The following is a 24,966-nucleotide window of genomic DNA, read 5'->3' as shown; positions in this document are numbered from 1 at the left end:
TGCCCAGTGCCCAAGTACGTCAGTTAGAGTCGAATCTGGATATATCGAATCTTATGGGGATCACAAGTTTCATATAAACATATAATTATTCCATATATCACAAATTTTATATATTAAAAATATATTCAAGGTCATATTACAACTCCACGATATGCGCAATATTGTAATTCATTATATGTGGGTTCGATATATTCGGGTTCAGCTGTATCTCCAGTCACATGAATTGGATTGCCACAGCAGTCTTGTACAGCCATCACACTGGTGCAGTGTCACCACAACCAGCATGTAGTACATTAACGCTAAGTTGAAGAAGAAAAAAAGCTTGCAACGTGGTTGACTGTGAGTCAACCACGCAACTTGGTTGACTGTGAACCACTCAAGGAAACATGGACAGGGGAAGCACACACTACTGGCTGAGTTATGTTTACTTCAACTTACTATTGACACTTGAACATCGTTTCATGGTTGAGCGAATAACAATGCTTGGCCACCGTGCTGCTCGTTGTTTTCTTTCATCTCCTGCATCTTCGAGTGTACTGCAAAGCATGCCAGTGTGCGTGTGTGTTTCGGCACAAACTAAATATTAAATTTAGTTGATAATGTTCTGGTCCTGCAGCTCATGTTTTCTTTCCCAGTTTGTGCTTACATGCACAGTCGGTCATGCTAAAAGAGTGGTCAAACATTTTTTCTTCAGTCGAATCTTTAATAGTAGTTGAAAAAAAAGCGATGCCGGTTTACTAGAATCCTGGTTAGATAAATGCTCTATAGGGGCCAGTTTATGAGCCTGTTGGATGCTCGCAAACCAGCATTTATGCCAAGGTATGTTGTAATGTGACGTGCTACTTGAACGCAGTCTCAAATTTTGAAAATGGCACCATGTTGTAGGTCTTCACCGCTTTGACTAATCTAAAGCCTTCTACAGTGGGTGGAGCAGCCATTCAAGCGCATCGAAACTTATCAGATTTGACAATACGTAGGAACTAAAGAGTTTCCAGGTGGTCATGGCTTGTGGTGGCCAAGGCGGCTTATAAAAAAACTGCTGAAGTGGAAATTATTGCTCAGGAGTGAAGTGGTATCCTACAAATTATGGCGGCTGTGGTCACCATCTTGTTCTTGATTACCTATTAACTGTGGCGCATACGTACTTCAGGTCTAATTCTACATTGTCATCAGCCACTGCATGAAAAATTGGCTAAAAATTCCTAGCAAGTGCGTAGCAGATACCACGCTTCTCCAAAGAACGATGAAGGATACCATAGTGAATGCTGGCCTACTACGCAGAAATGATTATTTATGGCATAGTGGGTTCCCCAGCAAATGTGCTTGTAGCAGTTACCCAAAGTGTTCAGAAAAGGCTCTGGAAGGTCACTCTTCCACATTTTGCTTTGGGTTGCTGGACACTCTGCGCAGGCCTGGTGTTATTATTTTTTTTTTATTTTTTTACTCAAATGCAGGCGGGAAACCAATTTTTATTTAGCGAGTCACAATGATGAAGGTGCAATTTCAGTGCTGCATCTCAGTTTAATGAAGTCACATAGCCATATTATAAAATAATATATTTTCATACTAACACTAGAGTATAAATGGAGCAACAGTAGATCAACCACTGGGGGGACGATTGAAAGGTGCATCTTTGGATCGACACCTACCGATTGGCATTCTGCGATACCAATTCAATATTTGTCTAACAGTTCTTTTTGTACCTTGGTAGCCCAGCACTATCAGCACAAAACTGTACATCTGTGTTTCCGTTATACACACAAACCTTGATATAATGAAGTATCGGTTATGACGAAGTGAATGAAAAATTATCTTGGAATAGATAACGTTGTTAGGGATAATCTTTATAACGAATTTTCGTAAACAAAACTTATTTTCTTGCAAGATGTAACTTTGTTATGATGAGGCTTGACTGTATATTGAAGTACAGGGGTCGAAATGGCACATAAATGTATCTTTAGTCTTTACGTTGCTCTTTCATAATGATGCACTGGCACTGCCATCTATTGCGAGCAGCATCGAATGTGTGCAAAATTAGAGCCTGGAATCAAGAACTTGGTAACATCAGACCATTTATAAAGATTTGTCGTCTCCCATTACAAATTCTGTGCGGAAAGGCTACTTCTGAATACTGCGGTTGTGCACAGCTTCGTACTCTTATCATGGCCCAAGAAATCAGTGCAATGAGGCCAGCAGCTTTGGTGAACGGTACATAATTAATTATAAGTAAACATGGCCATTGTGTCTGGACTACTAGCTCATTTACGAATGGGTTTCTGAAAAAACATGGTGGGACTGCAAGGTGACAAAGCAGTTAAAAATACCTTGGCTGAGGGCATTACTTGCATTTTCTCTTGAAAACTTATGCAGCAATTCTGCCACTGCATAAGTGCGCATGGATGTTTGCGTCATAAGTACAGTCGTGAACAATGTGAAGGAGAACACTAGGGTTTGTTTTGGCTACTTGTGAGCAGTTACGACTCCGACATACCAATTTGAGAGATATAACTTTGTGCTTAAGCATTCAGTGTTCCGGGCACGCTTATGTTTTGTGACTGTGGCAGATGACCTCTTGAGTAGTTTCATTGTTCCCTTTTATAAAGGCCACGACTGTACATGTTGTGTGTGGCAATACCAAGCATAGTTTTCATTCCCTCTCCTTTTTACAAGGATGATTATCGTGTCATTGTTGGTCACATTTTGTGTGTGCGCCTTGCATTTGGTATTTCATATTTTCTAACTTCTAGGGGATTCATCTGCCTTTAAAGCCATGTATGCTGTGTTCACTTTTGTCTTAGCTGCCCTGTTGGCAGTTTTTATTTTGACTGTAAACTTGCTGTGCAGATAATGCCTTTCTGAGAGGCCTCTGAGGTTGTTTTAGTGAAACCCCTCTATGAGGGACACTGATATAAGAGACAAATTGTTATAAGAGACACCAGTATGCCTACAGTATGCATATGAAAATGCATACTGGGTCCCCTGCTTATAAGAGACATCTCGTATGAAAGACAAGGATTGCTGCTGCCCAGAGCATGCCTCTTATAAAGGGGCTTAACTGTATTAGATGGCTCAAAGAAGTTATGCTTCAACACTCTAGTGAGCAATGGAAGATATTGTGACCATAAAGTTTCATACAATAATACCTAGAGGGGAATCTGGCACTAGTATCTACGCGGGCTCCTTCAGCGGTGCTTGTACCCCCTTGGGAATTATGGGAAGTACAGGCTTCAAATCTGCTTCGAATGGATCATGTTCTCGAGATTTGTGACGCTTGTGTGCCGAGTGTAAAACAAAGTGATATGAAATTATGTCTAATTGAAAGTTGCTTTATTTCTTTGTACGCAAACTTTATTGCAAAAGTATTTTTTTTGTGACTAGGTGGTAGAAGTGAAACCTGGACAAATTTAACCGCCAGGATATGCATTGCTCTGCCATTGCGTTCCCGATTTGGCATCAAAATGTAATTATTTTTTACAACATTTCAAAACATACATAGTTGTTCTGCCCTCGAAAGTATGCAATATTTATGGAAAATACAGCACAGTATTAAGTGAGGAACACTTAACGTTTCGTCTGCTGAGTCGGCAGTTGGGCAAAATTAGTGATGCATATATATTTGGCATTCTTATTAGCACAGCATACAGGAGGTTCATTTCTATTGCGCCAAGCTGGTTTTGCTTCTGCATATGTCTACATGGATGTTTGCATCACCTTAAAGTCTCTCAAGCTCAAGGAATTGCATTTCGGGTAATTAGATTTACGTTCTTCGGACGGCACGGGATAAATGGGAAGCATGCTGCAAGGATGTACAGGTGCAACAGAAAAAGGCTTCCGTGAATGATGAAGGACTGGAGGAGATGAGCCTTAACAAGCATTAAAAATGTGGACTTGACTAAGAGCTGGCTGCTTTCTGCTGGCCACCCACATTTCAAAATGTATGGATTGGCATGTCCGGAAACAAGAGTGCAATACGGTACCTGTTGCGATTTCATGGCTCTACTCGGAAATCACATAAGCTTGTCTTTTTCTAATGCAACCGTACAAGCAGCACTGAGAACTGTCAAAAAAGCCAGGTACGCTGCTGCTGCATTGTTTTTCTTTCATTGTGGGAGTATCTTTTGTTGATGATCTTGTGAATAAATTGGGTTTCGACATTCCCACAGTGGTTAATGTAGTGCTCGACACTGTCCCACGCCTTTTGCACTCGTAATCATCTTGGTCGCCAGCCTCCGTCTATATTACATGGAACAAAAAATTGGCAGGACATTTTTCTGCTAACTATAGTATAAAAGTGAGAACGACAGCACTGAAGGAGTGTCACGGTACAGAAATGTGAAAAAAGAATGCTTAATAGTTATAGGATATGATCGGTGTACAGCACAACAACTTAACTTTCACTTTAGGTGTAAATGTTTAGGGGCCCTTTAAATGTCGTCGCATTCAAAACAATACATGCATTGTACTTTGCCGCTGCAGTGATGGATTAGCACCACTGCATACTTCCAAGTTTACGCTGCACCAAACGAGCAGCATTTAATGCATTGATATAGGTAGTAAATATCTTAATACGCTCAAACCTCATTATAACAAAGTGAATTGTGCACGAAAGTAGGTTTGTTAAATCCAAAAATTCATTAAAAAGCTTTAATTCTGACATATTTATTGCAAGACCATTTTTCATTTACTTTGTTATAACCTGGTTCATTATATCAAGGTTGGAGTGTTCTAAACATTGTAACACCTATGGAAAGCGAGTCAGCAGTTTAGTCAAAGATACAATGTACTATATGAATGGCAGTACTCCTAACATAGAAGAACCTTCCCATCATGCCATGCAGGTTGTGGCACTTTCTCCTCCAGGCATTTGAAATTTGAGCTCAGGACAGGCTGCTTTATGCCGGCCAACTAGACTACAACACGAACCACCCTCGCTACTGCGCCTCCCACGCCAGGGAACCAAAGTGCAGCACGAGAAGATTTTGATGATCCACACAGCGGTCACTAGTGCTAATAAATTTTTCACGCAGCCGTACAGCAGTGTTCAGCATTGTCAGAGGCTGCCGCTGAAGCTCTTTAATGGTGCCTTTCTTTCGTTTCAAAGATGATCATTGATGACCATGTGAATGAATCTGGTTTGGACATTCCCGTGGTGTTTGTTGCAAGTAACCGGTTCTGAGCGCTGGCCCGTGTCTCTTGTGATTGGAAGAGCCTGGGTCACCTGCTTCTATCTACATTACACAGAAAGCAAAAATTCATGGGCGAACTGTGCCAAAGTGAGACTCGCAGTACAGAAATTTTCAGGAACGAAAAAATGTCGGGTGTTTGACAAGTTCCAGGGTATGTATGATCAATTGTTGGGCTTTGCGATCACAATACCACAATATGATTATGACAGATACTGTAGAGGAGGACTACGAAAATATCAACTACACGGGGGGTCCTTAATGTGCACCTAAATTCAAGTACACAGACCTCCAGCCCTTTCGCCTCCACCAAAAATGCGGCCCCTGCGATAGAAATTTGATCCCATGACCTTGGTGTCAGAAAACGCGCATTGTAACCACTATACCACCGTGGCGGGTTTAGGGTACGATCAGAATGCACACATATTCTGTAAAAAGCTTTGTTATGAAATGCGATGAAATATTTTAAGCGAGATAAAAGCAGAATAGAAAGGAGCACTGTAAGAAGAATACGCTTTATTATCTTATCACAGTATGAGCAGGCTTGCCCAAGATAAAAGCTAAGACAACAGGCTAAATTTGGTAGTAAAATGTAAACAGTGTGACCTGAAGCACGTATTTACATGAATATAAATAATACTGCTGAATGAGTGCTTTAGCTGTAATGAAATGAACGTTTGATGAATTTGGTCTCTTCGTTAGATGCTTAGCCGAGGTTGTCGATGGCCTCAGTGGCTTTCACAACCACCTGGAAAAAAAAAGTGAAGGTGAAGAATACACACTGGAGAACACGTGCGCACAAAGAATTTTCAAATCCATTTGCTTATTTGGTCAAATGCCATCAATGTGCACAATTTTAACTTCCTGACATTAGAACTTCCACATGAATAAATGCTGCAAACTCACTCCACAACACTACAAAAACGTCTGTTTCAGTGCACATGACCAGAATACGAGTAGGGCACTCTACGATCTAAGGCAGCTGTACTTTGTTTGCTTGCAATATTTTGTGTCGCTCGTAATGGCAAGCAAACGGAAAACCTTAAATCTAAGTGCAACAGGAGCCCTGTTGAGCAACAGAGATATATTCATTTCATTTTATACCCAAGCCACGTGCAGTGACAAAGTGGTTGATTCAGGCAACGACAGCAAGTGGACAAGTAGCAACAATGTAAGTTGACAGGAACAGCGAAGGAAGGAAATGGAAAAAAACTAGGCTCGTGTGATATTCAAATGCTTTAAATATTTGAACAAATATTACAGTATTCAAGTTCGCTTCAATTTGAATTGAAAAAAGCCTTGCTTCAAGGCTAAATGAACATATTACTCTAGCATCAATTCATTTTTTTTTTAGTTTGAAAACTTATATCAGCTTATATGCTCACAGTATAGTAAATTTTACAATGTAACATATTTTACAGGTTATCGAGTGCCCTATCAGTAACCTAAACTTGACTATTCGCACGAGCCTAGCAACATGCATTCGCAGCGCATTACGCCTGCTTACACAATTGAGATGTGTTGGAAAGCTTACGTGATGCAAGCACCAGTTATTGCATTCACGTTAACAATGCTAAAGGTATATTGAGGAATGCAGCAACGGCTTCAATGTAGTGCCCCGTGGGTGGAATCAAATTCGAGAGGCAGAGAGGACAAGCGATGCAAATGACCGTACGACCTACCTCGAACAACTGATTTGGCTCGCCGCCTTGGTTTGCGGCGAGACGAGTTCGGTCGAGCAAGGCGTCTAGCTCTGCCTTCGAGAGCACGCTGGAGCCAGCATCAATGACTGCCGAGTGGTCCGTGGAGTGGAGCAGGTCCAGAAGCTCTTGAGGGGAGAGGGTGCCACATTTCGAGGCGTCCTTGCCTACCTTTGAAAACTTGCCTGGAAGGATACATGCGAAAGATTTAATTTCATCAAGACGGAGAAAGGGGTCAGTTCAGTATCAACTCAAGAATTACAGCCGAACTTCGATATATCGAACGGCACGGCGATCGCAATATAGTTCGATATGTATATCTAGAATTGTATATAAAAAATCACGAAAAAAATGCGTCAACAGCTTGCTGAAAACAACCAACGAACCGTTGGTTGTTTAAGTAAATACTCACTTGAAGATTCAAACATAGTATTTATTGTGTTGGTTTAAAATATTGAAAAAGAGTAGCCTGCTTTTTGTTGGCCATGGCGTGTTTGACAACTTCATTTGGCTGTTCAGCAGTAGCAGTCTTCATTTGGCTGTTCAGCAGTAGCTTCAGCGACAATCTCCACATCCGTGAGCTCCGCCGTTCGGAGTTAGGCCTGCCGCGCACGACAGGCCTAACTCCGAACGCACGAACACTGCGAGCACAACGACCGATGCCTGCCGATGCTACGGGGGAGAAGCTTGCAACAAGTGCGCAGTGTGCCGTTGACACCATAGGGACTGCAACGACTGCAAGCTGCAAAGCTGCGGCGCGCGTACGCCGCTGCGTTAAAGTGGCGCTCTCGGCGCCATCGATGTGTGCAGCATTCGTAAACGCCCGCCGCTCTACCGCTACATTCGAGAGTTGCGGGAAAGCTCGCCGCCTTCAATGGAGCGCGGGCAGTTTGGGGTGGCTGAGTTCGATATATCCATTATATGTCAAACTTTGTTCGAAATAAAAAATCAATAATGCATGCGATTTCTCGCGTGATGTAGGAACCATTCGATATAGGCAATAATTTGATATATCCGTGTTCGATATATTGAGGTTTGACTGTATTTGTCTTTTGACTAACTTTGCAAGAGCATTATTTTGCTGACATAAGCCGTGTATCTATCTGGCTTTCGTGGTCCCATTTGTCGAAACAATTCCTTTACACTATTGTATATCTTTCATACAACAAAGGCCGCATTGGAGCTTTTGATTATGGGACTCTTAACTGCAGATCATGTGTACGAACAGATTATACGAATGGAATTGAGAACTACTTAGTCTTGCATAGCACAACAAATTGATTGTACGAATGAACATGAAATTGAAACAGGGCTTCATAAAAGATAAAGCTCTGCCCAACAACTATGCTAAACCCTGCAAACCGCCCCTTTAATACGTAAAGTCCAAAAGTGTCAGTTGCAGTTCTAGAGCTGCCGACAGCGTGCCAACCTTTCTGCATGATGAGCTTCTCGAGACGCCGCTTGGCCCCAGCCATCTCGAGTATGCGCTGCTCGACCGTGCCGCGCGTGACTAGACGGTAGACTATGACCGGCCGGGTCTGGCCGATCCGGTGGCAGCGGTCCATGGCCTGCAGGTCGCACTGGGGATTCCAGTCCGAGTCGTACAGTACCACCGTGTCTGCACCGGTCAGGTTGATGCCTAGACCACCCGCCCGCGTAGACAGCAGGAATACAAAGTAACTGCACAAGAGAAAACCACCAAAATAAGAGCCTGCTCAGGCTGGTAATAGACTTGAGATACCACATATGAGAGCATCCATCGGCGACCAGAGCTAGTTAAAACAAATTGAGCAAAAATGCAAGGCTTCGCAGTGAAACCAACGTGGAGGTCCGAAACCACAATAATAAATGCTGAGGTTTAATGTAGGAGATTCACTATATGATCACCAGGAATGCTGTAGTAGAAAGCCCTGGAAGATGTGCACCGAAATCTAAGTACACGGGCTACAAGCACTTTTGCCTCCATCGAGAATGTGGTTGCCGCAGACGGGATTCGATCCCACCAGGAAGCACCGTTAGGGTGTTGGGGATTGGGCGAGGTGGTTTGTCGTACTTGAACTGGTATGGCGCATTACAGTAAAGAATGTGTCAATCTGCTCGGCCTTTTCTCCTTTAGCATAATGTGCAATTGCCAGTTCGAATAACCACTGTGGCAGGTTCTGAAGCCATTGTGATTTCATGGTTATTGACGAGTGTTTTCAGAAGACTAGCTAACTGTTTTTTGACAAACACTCGTAACATATTTAAGTGCCACAACATTAAAGTTGTACTTAAATAAAGTAGGTTCGTAAAATGGTAACAGCACCAAATTCCACAGCCGAGTGGGCCTGCATGATCGATTACTATCAACTAGTATATCATTGAACGAATCTCAACCGTGAATATAGCTTGGAAGGTAATCTATATGAATTTTGCAGCTCGCATGCACGGCCCAACGCTCTATGCTGTACCTCATGACATTGACATCATCTAAGGTGACCTTACTTCCAAGACATCATGTCAATGCCAACCAAACGATGCACCGTGGGGCGTGTAAATTTTTCAGTGGCGAGTTAACATTGTACTTCAACAGACAGGTGACATTGCCGAGAAGGTGTCCGAATAAACGATCGGCGACTGTCGTTTACATTTCAGGTAAGCTCCACCGGTAGCATACGTGCGAACTTCGTGGCTGTAGTGGACATTACGACAGCTGGCTTCGGCTAATGCGGCCAACAGTGAAACGTCTCTTGTTACCATTGACTTCACCAAATCCACATCGAGCGACTCACTCGGGGTCATGGTTGAACAGGTTCATCCGCTGCTGCCTGTTCTCCACGCTTGTCGAACCGTCAAGGCGGCAGTACTTGAACTTCCGCATCAAGCAGTAGTCCTCCAGAATGTCCAGCACCCGGCACATTTGAGAAAATATCAGCACCTGAGCGAGCACGAAAAGATAAGAGCCACCATCAGGGTGCGCCCCACACGACTGAAAGTCCTGAGACAGCTTGAAAATCCAGCGCACCTTTACAAGGTAGAGGTGACATAAGGGCAAACTACTGCACATATTGCAATGACGGTACCTCTATCACTTATTTCATTTAATTTTCATCCAGTGTTCACATAAGGAATTGAATAAAGCGAAAGCAGGGACACCCCACCATTGGGCAGCTGCCAACAGAGTAAATATACATGATAGAATACGAATGTACGACGTGAAGCATAGTGCACTGCACTAGGATCTGTACAGCAAGCAACCTTTTACATACTATAAAAAAAGTTGCATGAAGAAGTTTCTCTTCAAATATGTAAAGTGTAAACTTTTATGAAAGAGAACACGGGAGCGCGTGGCCTGCACGCTCCTGCAGCTGCTGACAGCGCGCTCAAGTGGGAGCGGGAGCAACCACAGCACCTTTTGCCGCGAAAACAAGTAGTCACAGATGACGTGGAACGAGCGGCAAGACTGCAACCACCTCCACCTTCAAGGCGATTACGCAAGAGGCCGGTGCGAATACACAAGAGGCTTGTGCGAATATTTGAAGCATCCGAATATTCGCACAAGCCTACACACGCCAAGTTGGCTTAGGAGCAAGGCCCCGCAATGTCGACATAAACTACAATTATTGGACGGGTGCTTTAAAAATGAATTTGCACCGACACTTCGTTGATTTAGCTTGTTTTACATGTGTTTCGGCGATTCGCATCTTGGCTAATACAGATATTTTTCATGCCCCCCCCCCCCCCTCCCACTGGCACTGAAATTTTACCGTATTTCTTCCCACACAAAGTACCCAAAATTGGTTCTACATGAATGTGTCCGGCATGAATATTGGAATACCTTGTGGCCTCGGTATTTGAGCTCCTTGAGCATGCAGTCGAGAAGTCGCAGCTTGCCGCAGGCCTGCACCAGGTGCTCGCCGTTGGTGCCATCATCCTCGTCGCACAGCCCGCGAAAAAGGTACGGGTGGTTGCACACCTTACGCAGGTCCATCAGCGGGTTCTTGCTCCGACGGAGCTGCTCGTATGGGTCGCGGACCTCGTCTTTTGACGACGCTGAACTGTTTTACCCCCAAAACGACGAGAGGACAGGGTAAATACATAATGCCTATGACTTGGGGAACCGATAGCGCACACTGTATTTAAAATAAGAAAAAGAGGCAGCTTTGAACTCTCGCAATAAAATAATTACGTCAATGACGAGCTTCACTATTGCAGCAAAGAAATGCAATTACAACTAGAGCCCATCACTATCAAATACACTCAAACCTCATTATAACACTGCATCTTGCACGAAAATATGTTTGTTATACCTGAAAACTCGTTATAAAGGTGTATGCCTAAACACTATAGATGTCTGGGCGCTGCCACGTTGGACTGCTAAGCCAATGTTTTCTTGGTTTTGTATATACTGACGTGGAACCCTACCGTTTCCATAGGTAAGTGTCTTTCGTTACACTGTTTGTTTTACTGTTAAAGATGCAAAACACAGGGTTTAAGAGTTGAACATGGAAGCACTAAAACCTATCAACAAAATAGTCTGTAGCAAGACTATTTTCATTTACTTCCTTATAACTGATACAGTCGAACATGGATACATTGAACCCACATACGTGTGTATAGGATTTTCGGGTATATCGAATTCGTAAGTTATCCCCTTGAAATTTTTTTGTAAAGGTATAGAAATTCGCATGCTTATATCGAATGGTATTTTTACCCATTTTCGGATATATCGAATGCCGCGCGAGCTGGAAGGTGCGCTTTGGCACTCGCCGAACCCTGCGATCATCGCAGCTCCGCGCAAATTGGAAGGTGCGTTTTGACACTCGCAGTGCCCGGCGACCTCCGCGCGGCACCACGCCTTCGCAAAAACCCGAAACGCTTGAATTGCACAATCTCCAATTTGCGCAACGGGTCTTTATTTGTTTCTCTTTCTTTCTCTCACGCTTTCTCCGCGTACCCGTCGGCTCGGAGAGCAGGAACGAAGGAGCAGACGTCCTCCTTCTTTCGCCTTTTCTTGCACTTTTTGTTGCTGTTTTGCGAGCTTTGATCAGCCAACCACAGCTCGCGCCTTTTACCCCTGCAGGTGGCCATTGCCTCGCGAGCCGCGAGCGCTATGTTGCTTCTGTTGTCGCGTCGCCTACGTACCACCGCACGTGCAGCATTCCTCTTTTGCGTGCGTGGTGTGCTAAACAGCTGTGGACTCCTTGAATTGTCGACTTCTCGTGTAGCGATAGCCAGTGTCAAGAAGCGCAAGACCCTTGACTTTCCGACGAAGTTGAAGGCTCTTCAGCGTGTGAGGTGGGCGATAAATGTGCGACGGTTGCGGACAACTTCAAGGATACCACGAAGCATTCCGAGTCCTTTGTTGAAGAACAAAGCAGATATCAAGACAAAGGCAGAGGAGCAGCGAACATCGGGAGCCTGTCCTGCGCGCTCCTGCGCTGGGGATGTAGAAAAGGCACTCTATGCCTGGTTTTTGGAAGTGCGCGCGCACAGGAACGTTCCGGCGGATGACCCGATGTTGATGGCCAAGGCTAAATAGTTTGCCACTGCACTCGGTGAAACAACTTTGCCAACAACATTGGGTGGCTTCACCAATTTAAGCAGCGCTACAACATCGTTGACAAAACCATTTCTGGTGAAAGTGAAGCTGTCAACAGCCAGGACATCCAGCAGTGAATCACGAAAGGAGTAGCCGGAAGTATCCGCAAAGTTTTCTACCGCAGAAATCTTCAACGCCTGCACGTGAAGACTGACAGAGTGGTCAACTGCTTCTGCAAGGCAGGCTTTGAGACGGTGGAACTTGCGGAAACCGGTGAAGAAGGCGATGACGCGTTTCGCGAGTTGTCGTCTTTCTTCCCGGCAGCAGTCCCACATAAATTGTCGGCGAACGATTTCGTGGAAGCGGACTTCAATGTCCAGGCCGTTGCGAGCACTCGCTGACGAGGACATGTTAGCTGCAGTTGCAGGGACTCAGGATACCCGGGCTGACAGTCCATGTGACGAGGAGAATCATCTGGACGAGGCGCTAGCTACATGCGTGTACCGTAATTACTCGCGTAATCCTCGCACTCGCATAATTCTCGCACCCCCCACATCGCCCAACAAAAATATGATTTCTTTTTTTCTTGAGTAATTATTGCACCCCAAAAGACTGCCGTAATAATGTTGTCTGCTGATGATGATAGCACGCGCCATCTCATATGCAAGCGTACTATTATTACACGGAGATTCAATCCAATCCAAGCCAAGCCAATGTGGCAAGTGCGCGTTGCGACGTGTTTAGTATGTTGTGTCTGTGACCTTGCCATGTTACCGAAACTACCCGGCTGCTGGGCGATACCGAAACTACACGGCTGCTTTCAAGCTGAAAGTGATAGATCATGCACTAAACAATGGCAACAGGGCCGCCGGTAGGCCCTTCAAAGTCTACGAGTTTTGTGTTCGCTAGTGGTGACGGCAGCTAAAAGCCACCAAGACGCGTTGGGCCTTCCATGTGCCAAACTTTATTTCTTCAGAAGGAAACTGCAGATGATTTTGTTAAATAGCCATTAGCCCAATGCTGACGTCTTACGCTTACCTTTTGAGGGCTCCTGTTGAGCGGCGAACGCTACCGCTACGCCCACAACGCCCACAAGCTTAGCGTATGGTATTCTAATTATCGACTATTTGCTTGCACTTTTTGTGTCTCAAATAAATCTTGCTTTGTGTTGAACTTGTGCTTTTATTGCTGAGGTAAATTTTAATTAGTACTTCCCAAAGCTTGCTGTTAGCTGCTGGTGTGAGAATCCCGATTTGCGGCCACTTCGTTTTCTTTTTCACACTGTGTGTTTTCCTGGAAAGTTTTCCCCGTGTAATTCTCACACCCCCAACTTTGCATCGGTTTTCCGCCAAAAAAAAGTGCGAGGATTGTGCGAGTAAATACGGTACTCCGCCACTGAAGTGGCGGGAGCGTTCAGTGTCATTGGCCGTAGTATCGGCCACATGGAGGGAACCGGCTGTCGCATCTGAACAGCCTTGATAAGATCAAGACTAGCATCTTCAACTTTATTTTAAAAACGAAGAAGCAGTCTAAGATGAGCGATTATTTTTATGCAAATAAATCATTCAGTTGCGGCGTGTGTGGGAATTCGTTATCATTCTTGAATACGCCTATTGAAGGTGACTGTCCGCTACAGGTAAACTCCCGGGACCTGTATTTTTTTATGTCGAATTTTTCACTTATTGAACTAATTCATGATCCCCATCGAGTTCGATATATCCGTGTTTGACTGTACAGTAAAACCTCAATAATTCGAAGTCACTAGGGCCGCGACAAAGCTTTCGAATCAGGCGGGTTTTCGAATTAACAGAACATACAAGAAGTGGGATGCAAAAAACTTAGAACTATTCAAAGTAATCAGTGCTAGTCGTTTGCTGTGCCGGCTAGCTTGCGGCTCCAAAGGTCCTGCTTTCCAGCAATACCTGGTCTTTATATTGCCGCAAACATGGACGAACAGAAAGCCCCGCTGCTGCCACCGAGAAAAAAAAAAAAAAAAACGCGGTTGTGATCAACTGAAATGTGTGCCTGCAGAAAACAAGACATCTTCACCGCGACACAGTAATGACATGCAGGCAGCATGTTGCCTGCTCCTTGCTCTGTCAGCATGTCACGATGCGACTATTTGCACATTCTTTCTATTATACTAATTATGAATGTAATAATGGCCAGTATGACGAAGCACACGATGTGTCTTGGCTGGAAAAAATTATCATTGAAGCTTTCGAACTTAGTTTTCGAAGTAGGTGTTTTGGGCAAAAACTGCGCCAAAAGTGCAAAGACGCGACTTGCTGGAGCAACCGGCAATCGGAGGTTTGCATACATCGTGATTGCCGCTAAACTGTTCTTTATTAATTTCTTTACAATCCCAGAAAGAATGGGTAAACCATGACCCGCTGACCTTGCGAGAAACATGCAATAAACTGCTCGCGTGTCACTGCTGTGTTGCAGTGACGCGTGGCTCGTTTTCCTTAGGCAGACGTTTCGGTTGACCATGAAACAGTTCTTGCTTCTTTTTCTTTTTTTTTTTTTTTGCGCTGGAAGTAGCAAGGCTGGGGTACTTCAGCTTCCAGTCGTTAGTATCGATATGTTGCATTGCCTGGTGGCTATTAAGGGCCGTCGTTCCGCAGGTTCGTGGCGAAATCGGGATCTAGAACTGGCCCACGACACCCAAAGTTTTCAAATTAACCGGTCTGGTGCCGGCCGCCGCTTCAAGTTATCCACTCAAACTTACAATGCAAAACACGGGACCACGGAAATATTTCGAATTAAGCGGTATTTCAAAATAACCGAGTTCGAATTAACGAGGTTTTACTGTATTTCACTATATCTGGGTTCGTTATGTTGAGGTTCGAGTTAGCCCTTAACGCACCACAATGTACCCCACACCAACAATTTCGTAGAGCCTGGCCTGCATTTCATCAATTTACTGAACCAATTTCATTTTACAGATTCTAGAGTGTTGGAACGCATCTCATGGCATATTCACCGCCGCTAATGAAGGACAAGCATGGCGAAAGAGGAGACTGTTGTTTTGCAGGTCTCCTTATGCACTCACCTGATGCCGCTGTCGCGAGAGTTCTCGTCGTCGTCACTGTCGGGCGCGAAGATGTCGTTCTCACTAGGAATGGTGTACTTGACCGGTTTCTTGGAAGAGCTGCGTCGGCCCCTACCCAGGTTCTCCACTTCTATGCCGGAGTCGTCCTGCACAGAGGATGATAACATAAAAAAATTTGGAGTAGCGTAAAAAAAAATGAAGCGCATCGACTGAAAGTCAAGCCCTTTCCGTCAGCGCCGCCCGCTGTAACGTATGCATGCATTTGCCCTTGCTCAGGGACATTTTTTCTAAAAGCTCGATCAGTTACGGACCGTGCAAAGGTGCGACAGTATTTTGTCGGGCTGATGCGGCAGCAGCAGGTTGCCTCGGTTTCCACAAGCGATTCACACTTTATTGAAGCAGTTCCACGCACAAGGGTGCGGGGCAGCAAACAGCGTGTTTCGTACATTGATAGTACGCTTACGCAAGCGGTTACATCTCCAAACCGCTCAGCCACATATTACCGAGGAGACAGTTCATGATTTAGGTTTTTTTAAATTTTTATCGCTGGTAGCTGTCATCATGCTCCTCTGTACAGTGGAACCTCGATTATACGTCCCACGGTATTGTGACAACCCGCACTTTACGATGAATCGGTTTCGTCCCGGCAATATCTCCATAGAAATGATGTATTAAAAACCTTGGTTAACAATGAAAATTTAGACCGGCCCTGCACCTTACGACGACATTTATTTTCATCCTAAAGAAAAAAGCAAATTTACTCGAATCAAACGTCGACCAAATATTCACGAGTGCGAAACATGAACTTGCGTTACCTCTAGTACAACAGGATGTCTTCTTACAATGTAAAGTTTATTTTCTTGTAAGTTCATGTGCTTCTACACATGCTTCGATCGCGTGTACACATATCCGGGGTCGTTACTTAGTCGAGCTCTATCCACACAGAGTAGCTTCATCCGACCAAAAAGCTGATATTTTCACGTTTTCAGTTTGTGGAAACTTTTCCTGGTCCACGTACAGCTGACCTGCTGCATTGGTCAGCTTGTGCACGCACCAGGGTGCGACACAGCTGTTCTCACCGTGCAAAATTACTTTCACTGGGCGTCAACGTGCATAATAACAGCGAAACATCATTAGCTGCACTGCCCAAGCCAACAAATTACAACGCGCATTGCTTAGTCGCGAACGACAGCATTCTATGCGCACTCGTCGTCTGTCCCCAATGCGGTTTCGGTTTTGTTTTTATGTTCAGGCAATTTTCGGACTTTGTTTATCGGTAGAAAAATGTGCGTTGGATTCGACTCTTTATTTAGTTAAGAATAAAGATTCGCTCCCACCTCCCCAAACTGTGTAATGCTGCCATTAGCTGCCACAACCAAGAACAATTTAGTCGCATTTTGTGCAGCCATCATAACAATCCCGCCGAAGTCGCAGTAATCACCATGTGGTCTGCTGTTGCACTTATCGTAAAGTAGCAAAATCGGACGTTATTTATAGTAGCATATATGTGACCGGATGTTCGAGTTACTTCGAATGCTTGAAACTATCAAATATGTCTTTTTTGGGATCAAGTACAAATAGTACGATTGCAATCGTCAACGAATATTCGAAACTATCGAGTATTTGTACTTCCCAATTTTTTGTAATGAAGCGCTAGCACATATGTTCAGCATTTTAGAAAAATTTAATTTCGTTTCATTTATACCTCAGGCATTTCTTTTTTAATGCAGTGACATCGCCACTCCAAAGAGTGGCACAAAAAATTCTGCATTAATGCTCCAAAGTACCATAATTACTCGAATCTAACGCGCACCTTTTTTCCAGTTAAGCAAGTTTATAAATCGCATGCGTGTTAGAATCGAGTGCAAAAAAAAAAAATGAATACGGTCATTCTATTGCCATCGGCATTTCCAAAATGGCCACCCCCTCCGTGCGTCGGCATGGCGCGTCGGCCATTTCTGCCTACGTGTTTCCCATGTGCGGCACTTCGTACGTGTGCTGAGGAGTTCGTTATATTGTAGTGAATTAGCATCGACGGCATGGAAGGGCAGACTCCAAAAACTCGGCAAGTGCACCACGATGCCGCTTTTAAAAGAAATGTCATCGCGTGTGCCGAAACGGACGGAAATCGGGCCGCATCGCGGTCGTTCGTAGTTCCCGAAACGTGCGTGCGGGACTGGCGGAAACAAAAGAAGAATATTGTCGACAGCAAACATTCACGCAAAGGCTTCAGTGGACCACAGCAGGGTCGGTTTGCGCAAATTGAAGAGCTGCTCGGTGAGTATATGATTGAGTAGTGAGCGGGCCGCGACGACAGAGCTGCTCCAAGTGCAGGCTATGCAGTTAGCCTAAGAAAAAGGGCTAATGCGGAGCCAGTTTGAAGCGAGCAGGTGCTGGCTAACTAACTTTATGAAGAGGAAAGGCTTTTCCCTCTGAAGGCGAACAGGCATATGCCAAAAGTTGCCGGAGGAGTACGAAGAAAAGCTTCACAGTTTTCAGAGGTTCGTCCTAAACTTGCGGCACAACAACGGCTACCTGCTTGGGCAAATTGGGAATGCCGATAAATCGCCACTTTACTTCGACATGCCTGGCACCAAACTGGCGAGAAGAAGGGGACGAAGCAAGTTCGAGTGCTGACATCAGGCCAGGGTAAAACTAGAGTGACGGCAATGCTCCGTTGCACGTCAGATAGGCACAAGCTTCCCCCGTACCTCATAATTAAACGGAAGACGCTCCCGAAAGGAGTCGTTTTCCCGAGTAGTGTGATCGTGCGGACAACGAGAAAAATGGGTGCGCGTTGCAATCGATGTCTTTTTTTTTTTTTTTGTCGTAGAAACCGGGTGCACGTTACAATTGAGGGCGCGGTAGAATCGAGCAAATACGGTACACCACAGCTTCCAGAGTGGCGCTGAGGGCTTTTGGTCTACACACGCAGCCTAGCATACAAGAGCTCAGCTGTAAAAACGAGACAGTCTGGTGTTGGTCAATCGCATGCTGAAAACTTCAGTCGCTCTCTTCACAGTACACCATTTGTAAAAGCGAAACAAGCTTTGGAAAGGGCTACCAGCAATCATGGGACACAGCATATTTTGTCCTTTAAATATACGCACGTGCATGCGCCGTATTATTACAAGTACTGGTACAAATGATTACATTTGAAACTATACTGGTAGTCATCCACTGCAGTCTACAGCCAAATCTCGATAATTCGAACTCTAAGGGGCCCAAAAATTTGTTAGAATTAAAAGAAGTTCAAATTAATGAAGGCTAAATAAACGGAGGGCTCTCCATGCAGTGGCACATGTGCATTGAGCTAACACACGAGGGGGAAGTTTTAGAAGACCTACATTTATTCACAAATCATAGGACATCAGTTATAAATTGAAGTAATCGGTGATGCGCATCTGCACACGTTATTAGCCTTGCAGCGAGTCTATCAATTTCGCACGCAGCTTGCGAAGCATTTCTACTTCAGCTTCAGCATTCTCCTGGCAAGGGCAGTTGCGTGCGGAAATGTCCAGCGCTGACACTTTCTAAAGATGACAATGACGACTGCCAAGCGGAGCCTCTCTGCTACGCAGCTGCAGCATGGCCAGGACGTGACGAGAAAGGAGGAGCGTCTCCACGCGGAGAGAAGCGCATCGGCATTTGAGAAAAAAAACAACACTTCACGACAGCTTTTCTTTTTTTCTTTCTTTTGCTCTCTTTGCACGCGTCATTGAAAGGAGAAGGGTCTTTATGTGGCAGGGACGGAAAAGGGAGAAGCGTGACACTGGCCCATCGCAGATCGGCATTTGAAAGAGAGCGAACATTCCGCCGCAGCCTTTTCTTTCCTTTTCATTCCCTTCGCCCATAGCGTTGAGGTGTCGCAGTTGCCGCCGCGGGATTGGGCGGGGTGCTGAAATCATTTTCGGAGCGCTGTACGTTCGAATTAATCGCCGCAAGTGCTCGCGCGTTCAAATCACCAGGCGTTTTTGCCAATTGGAATACACATAGCTCTGACAGAGCCTCATCAAGAGCTGGAATTAACAGGAAGTTCGAATTAAGCGTGTTCGCATTAATGAAATTCGACTGTATAATGTTCACATAGCCCTGAAAAACAATGAAGATTGCAACACCAGTACGTATGTTACCCCAAGCCATATATACGAGAACTTCCAATAGAGTCAAACACCCGATAACCTGAACCAAATCCTGGGCTCACTTCAAGCTTGAATTATCGACAGCCTACTACAACAACAAGTGTGTTGTGTGTTGAGGCCGCAATTGCATTGGCACAAGACGGGATAATTTTAAGCCCATCGCAAACAAACAAAATACGATGCTCGTCGCACTTCCTTGGCTACATTCTCGAGAGCCATTAACGACGACGCCATTTTTGTTCAAGTCAAGCGTCACTTCTGGATGCAGAGGCAAATCGTCGAGTGCATGTTCACAGGCTTAGAAACACCGACAGAAAGGCGCCAAACCTTGTTTTCAGCGGCGGCCTCAAACGCACGGTCCATGCAGATCTTGTAGAGCTTCTCCTGAACAGGGCTCAGCTGCGCGTACACCAGCAGCTCGGTCTTGCGCGGCAGCTCGAGGATGACGTCGTCCTGAAAGAAGACGCCAGAGACGAAATTTTCAGAATAGTCTGATGATGATGATATGTGGGGTTTAACGTTCAAAAACTCAAAATAATCTGTCCTATGCTCAAAGGGAGGGGGAGACGGAAGGCTGTATCCATGACAAACTGTTAGTCGAAATGCGCAACACTGACATAAGACCGAGACCCCATTGCTTCAAAAGCAATGTGTTCAAAACGCGGAGCCTAAGCTATGTTCCTCAATTCAGCCAACAGTTTGTCAATAATTGTAACTGATAGCACAGGTATAAAACAGATTTAACGTCTTTTAATTTAACTTAATTTAACGTCCAAAAACCACAATATGAATATGAAGGGCGCTGTAGTGAAACACTCCGGACATTCAGACCTCCCAGGGTTCTTTAATGTGCCAACTACACCTGCCTTGAACATTTTTCGCCTCCACCAAAAATGTGGCTGCTGTGGCCGGTACGCAATATAGTAGGCTTAGATTTTAATAGAGGAATTGGAGAAGACAAAGTGATCTTACGCAGAATGTTGCTGCAGTTCCTAGAGCAGGGCCTGGAACTGAGAATCAGTCAAACATTTTTTTTTTTTGCTGCTCTTTTTTCAATTTTTTTGGTGGACAATGGCGTCACGGAACTCTTGGGGTCTGTGGAGCCCCATTTGAAAACGACTGGCGTAAGGAGACCAGGCTACAAGTGGGCTGGCATTTCCATTTCGCCCAAATTTGGATGAGATGAACGTGCCACGTGGCTCCATAACGCTCGTGCCACAGAGATTTTACTACGGTGTGTGCGACGCGGGGTTCACGTACCTTGGTACGTCGCAGCAGGAAAGGCCTCAGGATCTCCTGCATGGTGGACACAATGTGGTCCGACTCCTCACGCTGGACAAACCGCGCTGCCTCGTCATTAGCACCCGACAACGCGCCGAGGTCAAACCAAGACTCAAACCTGCGCGGGAGGGTATGAGGGCGGACCATCAGTTCAACAATGATAACAACAATAATTCATCTGCGCCAACACAGCACAATGATGATAAAGAAGATGAAAAAAAAAAGGTCAATCAAGAGCTTGACTAAGTCACTACTAGCACCTTTGCCTGATTTACATTCGACAGAGGCAGTGGTAACAACAGAATGCAGTTAAATGATCACAATAATATGGCCCAAGTCATACAGACGTAAATGCACTGCTAAAATTACTGTAGTACTACTTCATTAAATTTTTTTTTATACAGGTGACACTACAATTAGCAGATCTCGGTGATTTTGGTTAGTGATGTGTCAGAATTCTGATACACAGAGCTTATGGGGCGTTTTGCAACTTGTATGAGTGAACTCTACCCTGCACAACAGCGAAGGCTAAATCACATTTGCCACCACTGCCAGCCGCTTGACCAAGTTGGTCAAGAGGCGAATGGTCGCTTTGCTACCAGCAATCGCTTTGGCCCAGCCGCTCAATTCGTCAGCTGCGCGAACCCAGTTGCAAAGCTCTGAACCAATCAAATGCAGACGACCGACACGTCCACTTGTTTTACGGGCCGACAGCAATGCGAACGGACGCGAATTCTGAGTGGCAACCGATACAGGCCGCATGCGGGCATGAACATCGGTCGCCTTGAGTCATTCTTAAAATAACAGAGCTGGGTTAGTTTTGTAAGTATTCATTCTAAGACACTAGGTGTGCAAACATGGATGCAAGAAAAAAGTCAACACACCACATATGCTGGCTGACAACTGCAAAGGAGCACAAGGGCAGGAAAAAAAAAAGGCACAAAAATGTGACTTTATCCTTTTGTGTTAACACACGCTCGCTCTTTTAGAATGAGCCTCGAGTCGCTTTTTGGTTGCCAGCTGTGAATTTTCATGTGACTTTCACTACATTCACACCTCGATATAACGAACACAGATGAAACAAATTTTCTGTAATAATGACCTCACGAATAGCTGTCATAGATATAGTGCTACAAAATACATGTTTGTAACAAACTTTTGGACATAATGAAGTACTTTCATGGCAGGTGTGACTCTTATTATGAGCTTTGAGTGTAGTCGCAGTTATGAGCAGGCCTTCAAACTTGCCACGTGTCATCGCCAAAAAACCACATGCACATGGCAACATCGTTATGGCAGAATGCCTGCAGGTCATGGATGATCTCAGGGATCAATCGACAATTAATGACCTTTGACGGATTAATGATGTCCTCTGATGTTACCATGACGACAAAGGCACAAGAAAAAAAATGACACTGACGCCTGCAGGTCATGGAAGATCTCGGGGATGAGGAAGTGCAGCAGAGCCCACAGCTCGGTGAGGCTGTTCTGCAGCGGGGTACCCGTCAGCAGGAGCCGGTTGGAGGCCCGGTACTGGCTCAGTTCGCGCACTAGCCGGCACCGGAAGTTCTTGAGCCGGTGCGCCTCGTCCACCACCAGCAGGAGCCAGTCAACGGGGGCCAGTCGGGCACGATCGCGCATGGCCACCTCGTATGAGGTCACCACCACCGCCGTCTGGCGAAGCTTATGCGGCGTCTGCGTAGGGAGGGACAGTCAGTGCAAGAATAGACCACCTGGTTTACATCATATCAAATGAAAATACAATATGTTCTGTTGGTTTAGCAGATTTCACACTGTTAAACATTTGGTAGAAGGAATTTCGCTCTGTATGTTTATTTTCACGGGAAATTTTTCCCGTATAATTTCCGCACCCCCAACTTTTCATCAGTTTTCAGAAAAAAAAAAAAAAAGGCGCGAGGATAATGCAAGTAAATACCTAATCACTGAATGGCTTTATTAAAGAATATAAATGCTTTGTAAATCGACTAAACCCTCTGGAGAAAAAATCCTGCCGTTGCTCTTGCCTCATGGTACATGGCGAGCTAACTAGAGGGGCACATTTAACCAACACCAGGCTAGGGCTAACTCATGTCATTCTAGAACACAGGCTATTGCACTGACTGCACATCATGCTGGGCCCGTCTATTCTGATACTAACACAATTGCAATGAAAAAATGACGCTTGCAGAGAGACTCCTTCAAACGAATGAAAAGCCCACTAGCCGAGCAGTCGAAAACTGAAACCAAATTAAAAAAAAAAAATGAACTCTAACAGGGGTACTTTTTTGGGCGTGTAGCTCCTTATCACAACAGCAAGTTTTTTTACGGTGGACATATCCATACTTACATCTAAAATTTGATTTGCTTTCACTAATTTCCATATACACACATGTAAAACATATCAGATGGAAGAGGCAAAAAAGCCGCACAAGAACTGTACATACACTCACCTTAATTTAACGAATCTGAATATAATGAATTATCTGTTATAATGAAATGAATGAAGAATGGATCCGTCAAGGATACAGTGCTGCAAATATATGTTTACATATTTTTGTGACAGGTGTTACTAGGTTAAAATGGCGTTTGAGTGTAATGAAAAAAAAAATTGGCCCCTTATCTGCATGTTTCACTGCAAATGTCGACGAGTCTTGCCTGTGGAGAGAGTGATCAAAATGTTTATTTTATGTTCTACGAAAAAAAAAAAAAAAAAAAACGGTCAATTGCATTCTGGAGGCGCTGAGTTAAGGCGAACGAGCGCATGGAGGCACGTTAGACAAGAGTGCTATCTGGCAGTTATCTTCGAAAGCGAAGGAATGGATGGAAAAACTTTATTTAAAAAAAAAGAAACCCTGCAGGGTTACCAGCCCGGGCTCAGGCCACCCCGACGTTTTGTGCGGTGAGGCGTAGCCTTTCAACCGCTGTCCGGGCCCGCTGGATTGCCCACAGTTGGTCGTGGAGATTAGAGCTAGACAGCACAATGAGCCAACGCTCCTCGAGAAGGTCCGGTTTTATATTGTCCTCTTGGTATATTACTGGCATGCGCGCCCACAGAGAAAGATGCGCACCTGTTTCCGAGGCGATAAGGTGTAGAATGCAAAGCATTAGAAACAGTAGCCTTTTTGAACATCGCGTTGCACTATCAGCGCAGCGTGATTAACGCTAGGGTTCTTAGAATTACTAATGTGTGCCTTCTCTAGTATAACAACACACATACAAAATATTGATGTGTTGTTAAGATGCGTCAGATACGCAAAATGATTGCTTTATAATTGACAATCGCACAAGTATGAACGCTGAAACTTGAGCAATAGTGATGGGCGCTGCAGATGGGGTTGGTCGTTTGGAGTATCGCCTGTTGCCGTTTAGGGTATCGTTACGGCAGGCAGACAAATGTACAGACATACAGAAAGAAAGACAGACAGACCAAAATTTTTGTGTCGAAGTACCCCAAGAAAGACTATCGTCTTTAAAACTTGCCACCCTTTATGTCCTTTAGTAGCATCTGCATCCTTTAGTAGCACCACGGAGAGTGAGCAAAGGCCATTCTAAAAGAGCCTTCAAAGCAGTCTTGAATGAGGCAGTCATGATGAAGAGAACCATTGATGATGGTGCGCACCACCAAATGTAGCTCGGCAATCTCGACTTTCCCGCTGCTTCTGGGAGCTTTCGCTTGTGATGTGATGAACTTTGCCGAAGACAGCTGTACGGCCAATATCGTTCGTTTATGTGCTTCGCTGTAGTTACGTGCACCTTGAAACCCTGTACATGTGCTCGTAGATCGACGTTGCAAGCGACGAAGTGGCCATTTTGCCCAAGTGAGACTGTGCCAGCTAGTCTATAACAGAAGGCCCAACGCCGCGGTGCCGGTGACGCTCTACGATTTCACTTGCGCAAACCGGCTGCGGAAAATAGCCATAACGCTTCTCCTGAGTATTCAGTAGCTGTTTACCACGGTGGCTGTGTAAAACTCGTGCATATCAACTCTGCTGCCCCGTGCGTGTTGTCGCACATAGCAGTGTGAAAACAGTGACGTGTGCCATTCATTCGGCAAGCTACGAAATCAATTGATTCATAACCGATT

General features: G+C 44.9%; 1 protein-coding gene across 1 annotated transcript in view; it reads right to left on the bottom strand.

Annotated features, from left to right (window-relative positions):
- Positions 1–5,682: 5,682 nt before the first annotated feature.
- Positions 5,683–24,966, bottom strand: part of LOC119179085 (lymphoid-specific helicase) — a 47,367-nt gene continuing 28,083 nt past the window's right edge. The window contains exons 7-15 of the mRNA XM_037430162.2: positions 22,303–22,577; positions 20,862–21,000; positions 19,929–20,054; positions 15,460–15,605; positions 10,701–10,920; positions 9,655–9,800; positions 8,313–8,563; positions 6,866–7,068; positions 5,683–5,931 (exon numbers count right to left, since the gene is read on the bottom strand). Of these exons, the coding sequence (XP_037286059.2) occupies positions 5,890–5,931; positions 6,866–7,068; positions 8,313–8,563; positions 9,655–9,800; positions 10,701–10,920; positions 15,460–15,605; positions 19,929–20,054; positions 20,862–21,000; positions 22,303–22,577 (1,548 nt within the window). The 3' untranslated portion in view covers positions 5,683–5,889. The remainder of the gene's footprint in view (positions 5,932–6,865; positions 7,069–8,312; positions 8,564–9,654; positions 9,801–10,700; positions 10,921–15,459; positions 15,606–19,928; positions 20,055–20,861; positions 21,001–22,302; positions 22,578–24,966) is intronic.

This window comes from Rhipicephalus microplus, chromosome 7 (assembly GCF_043290135.1).
Source record: "Rhipicephalus microplus isolate Deutch F79 chromosome 7, USDA_Rmic, whole genome shotgun sequence".
NCBI lineage: Eukaryota > Metazoa > Arthropoda > Arachnida > Ixodida > Ixodidae > Rhipicephalus > Rhipicephalus microplus.
This window is presented reverse-complemented; position numbering and strand designations above follow the sequence as displayed.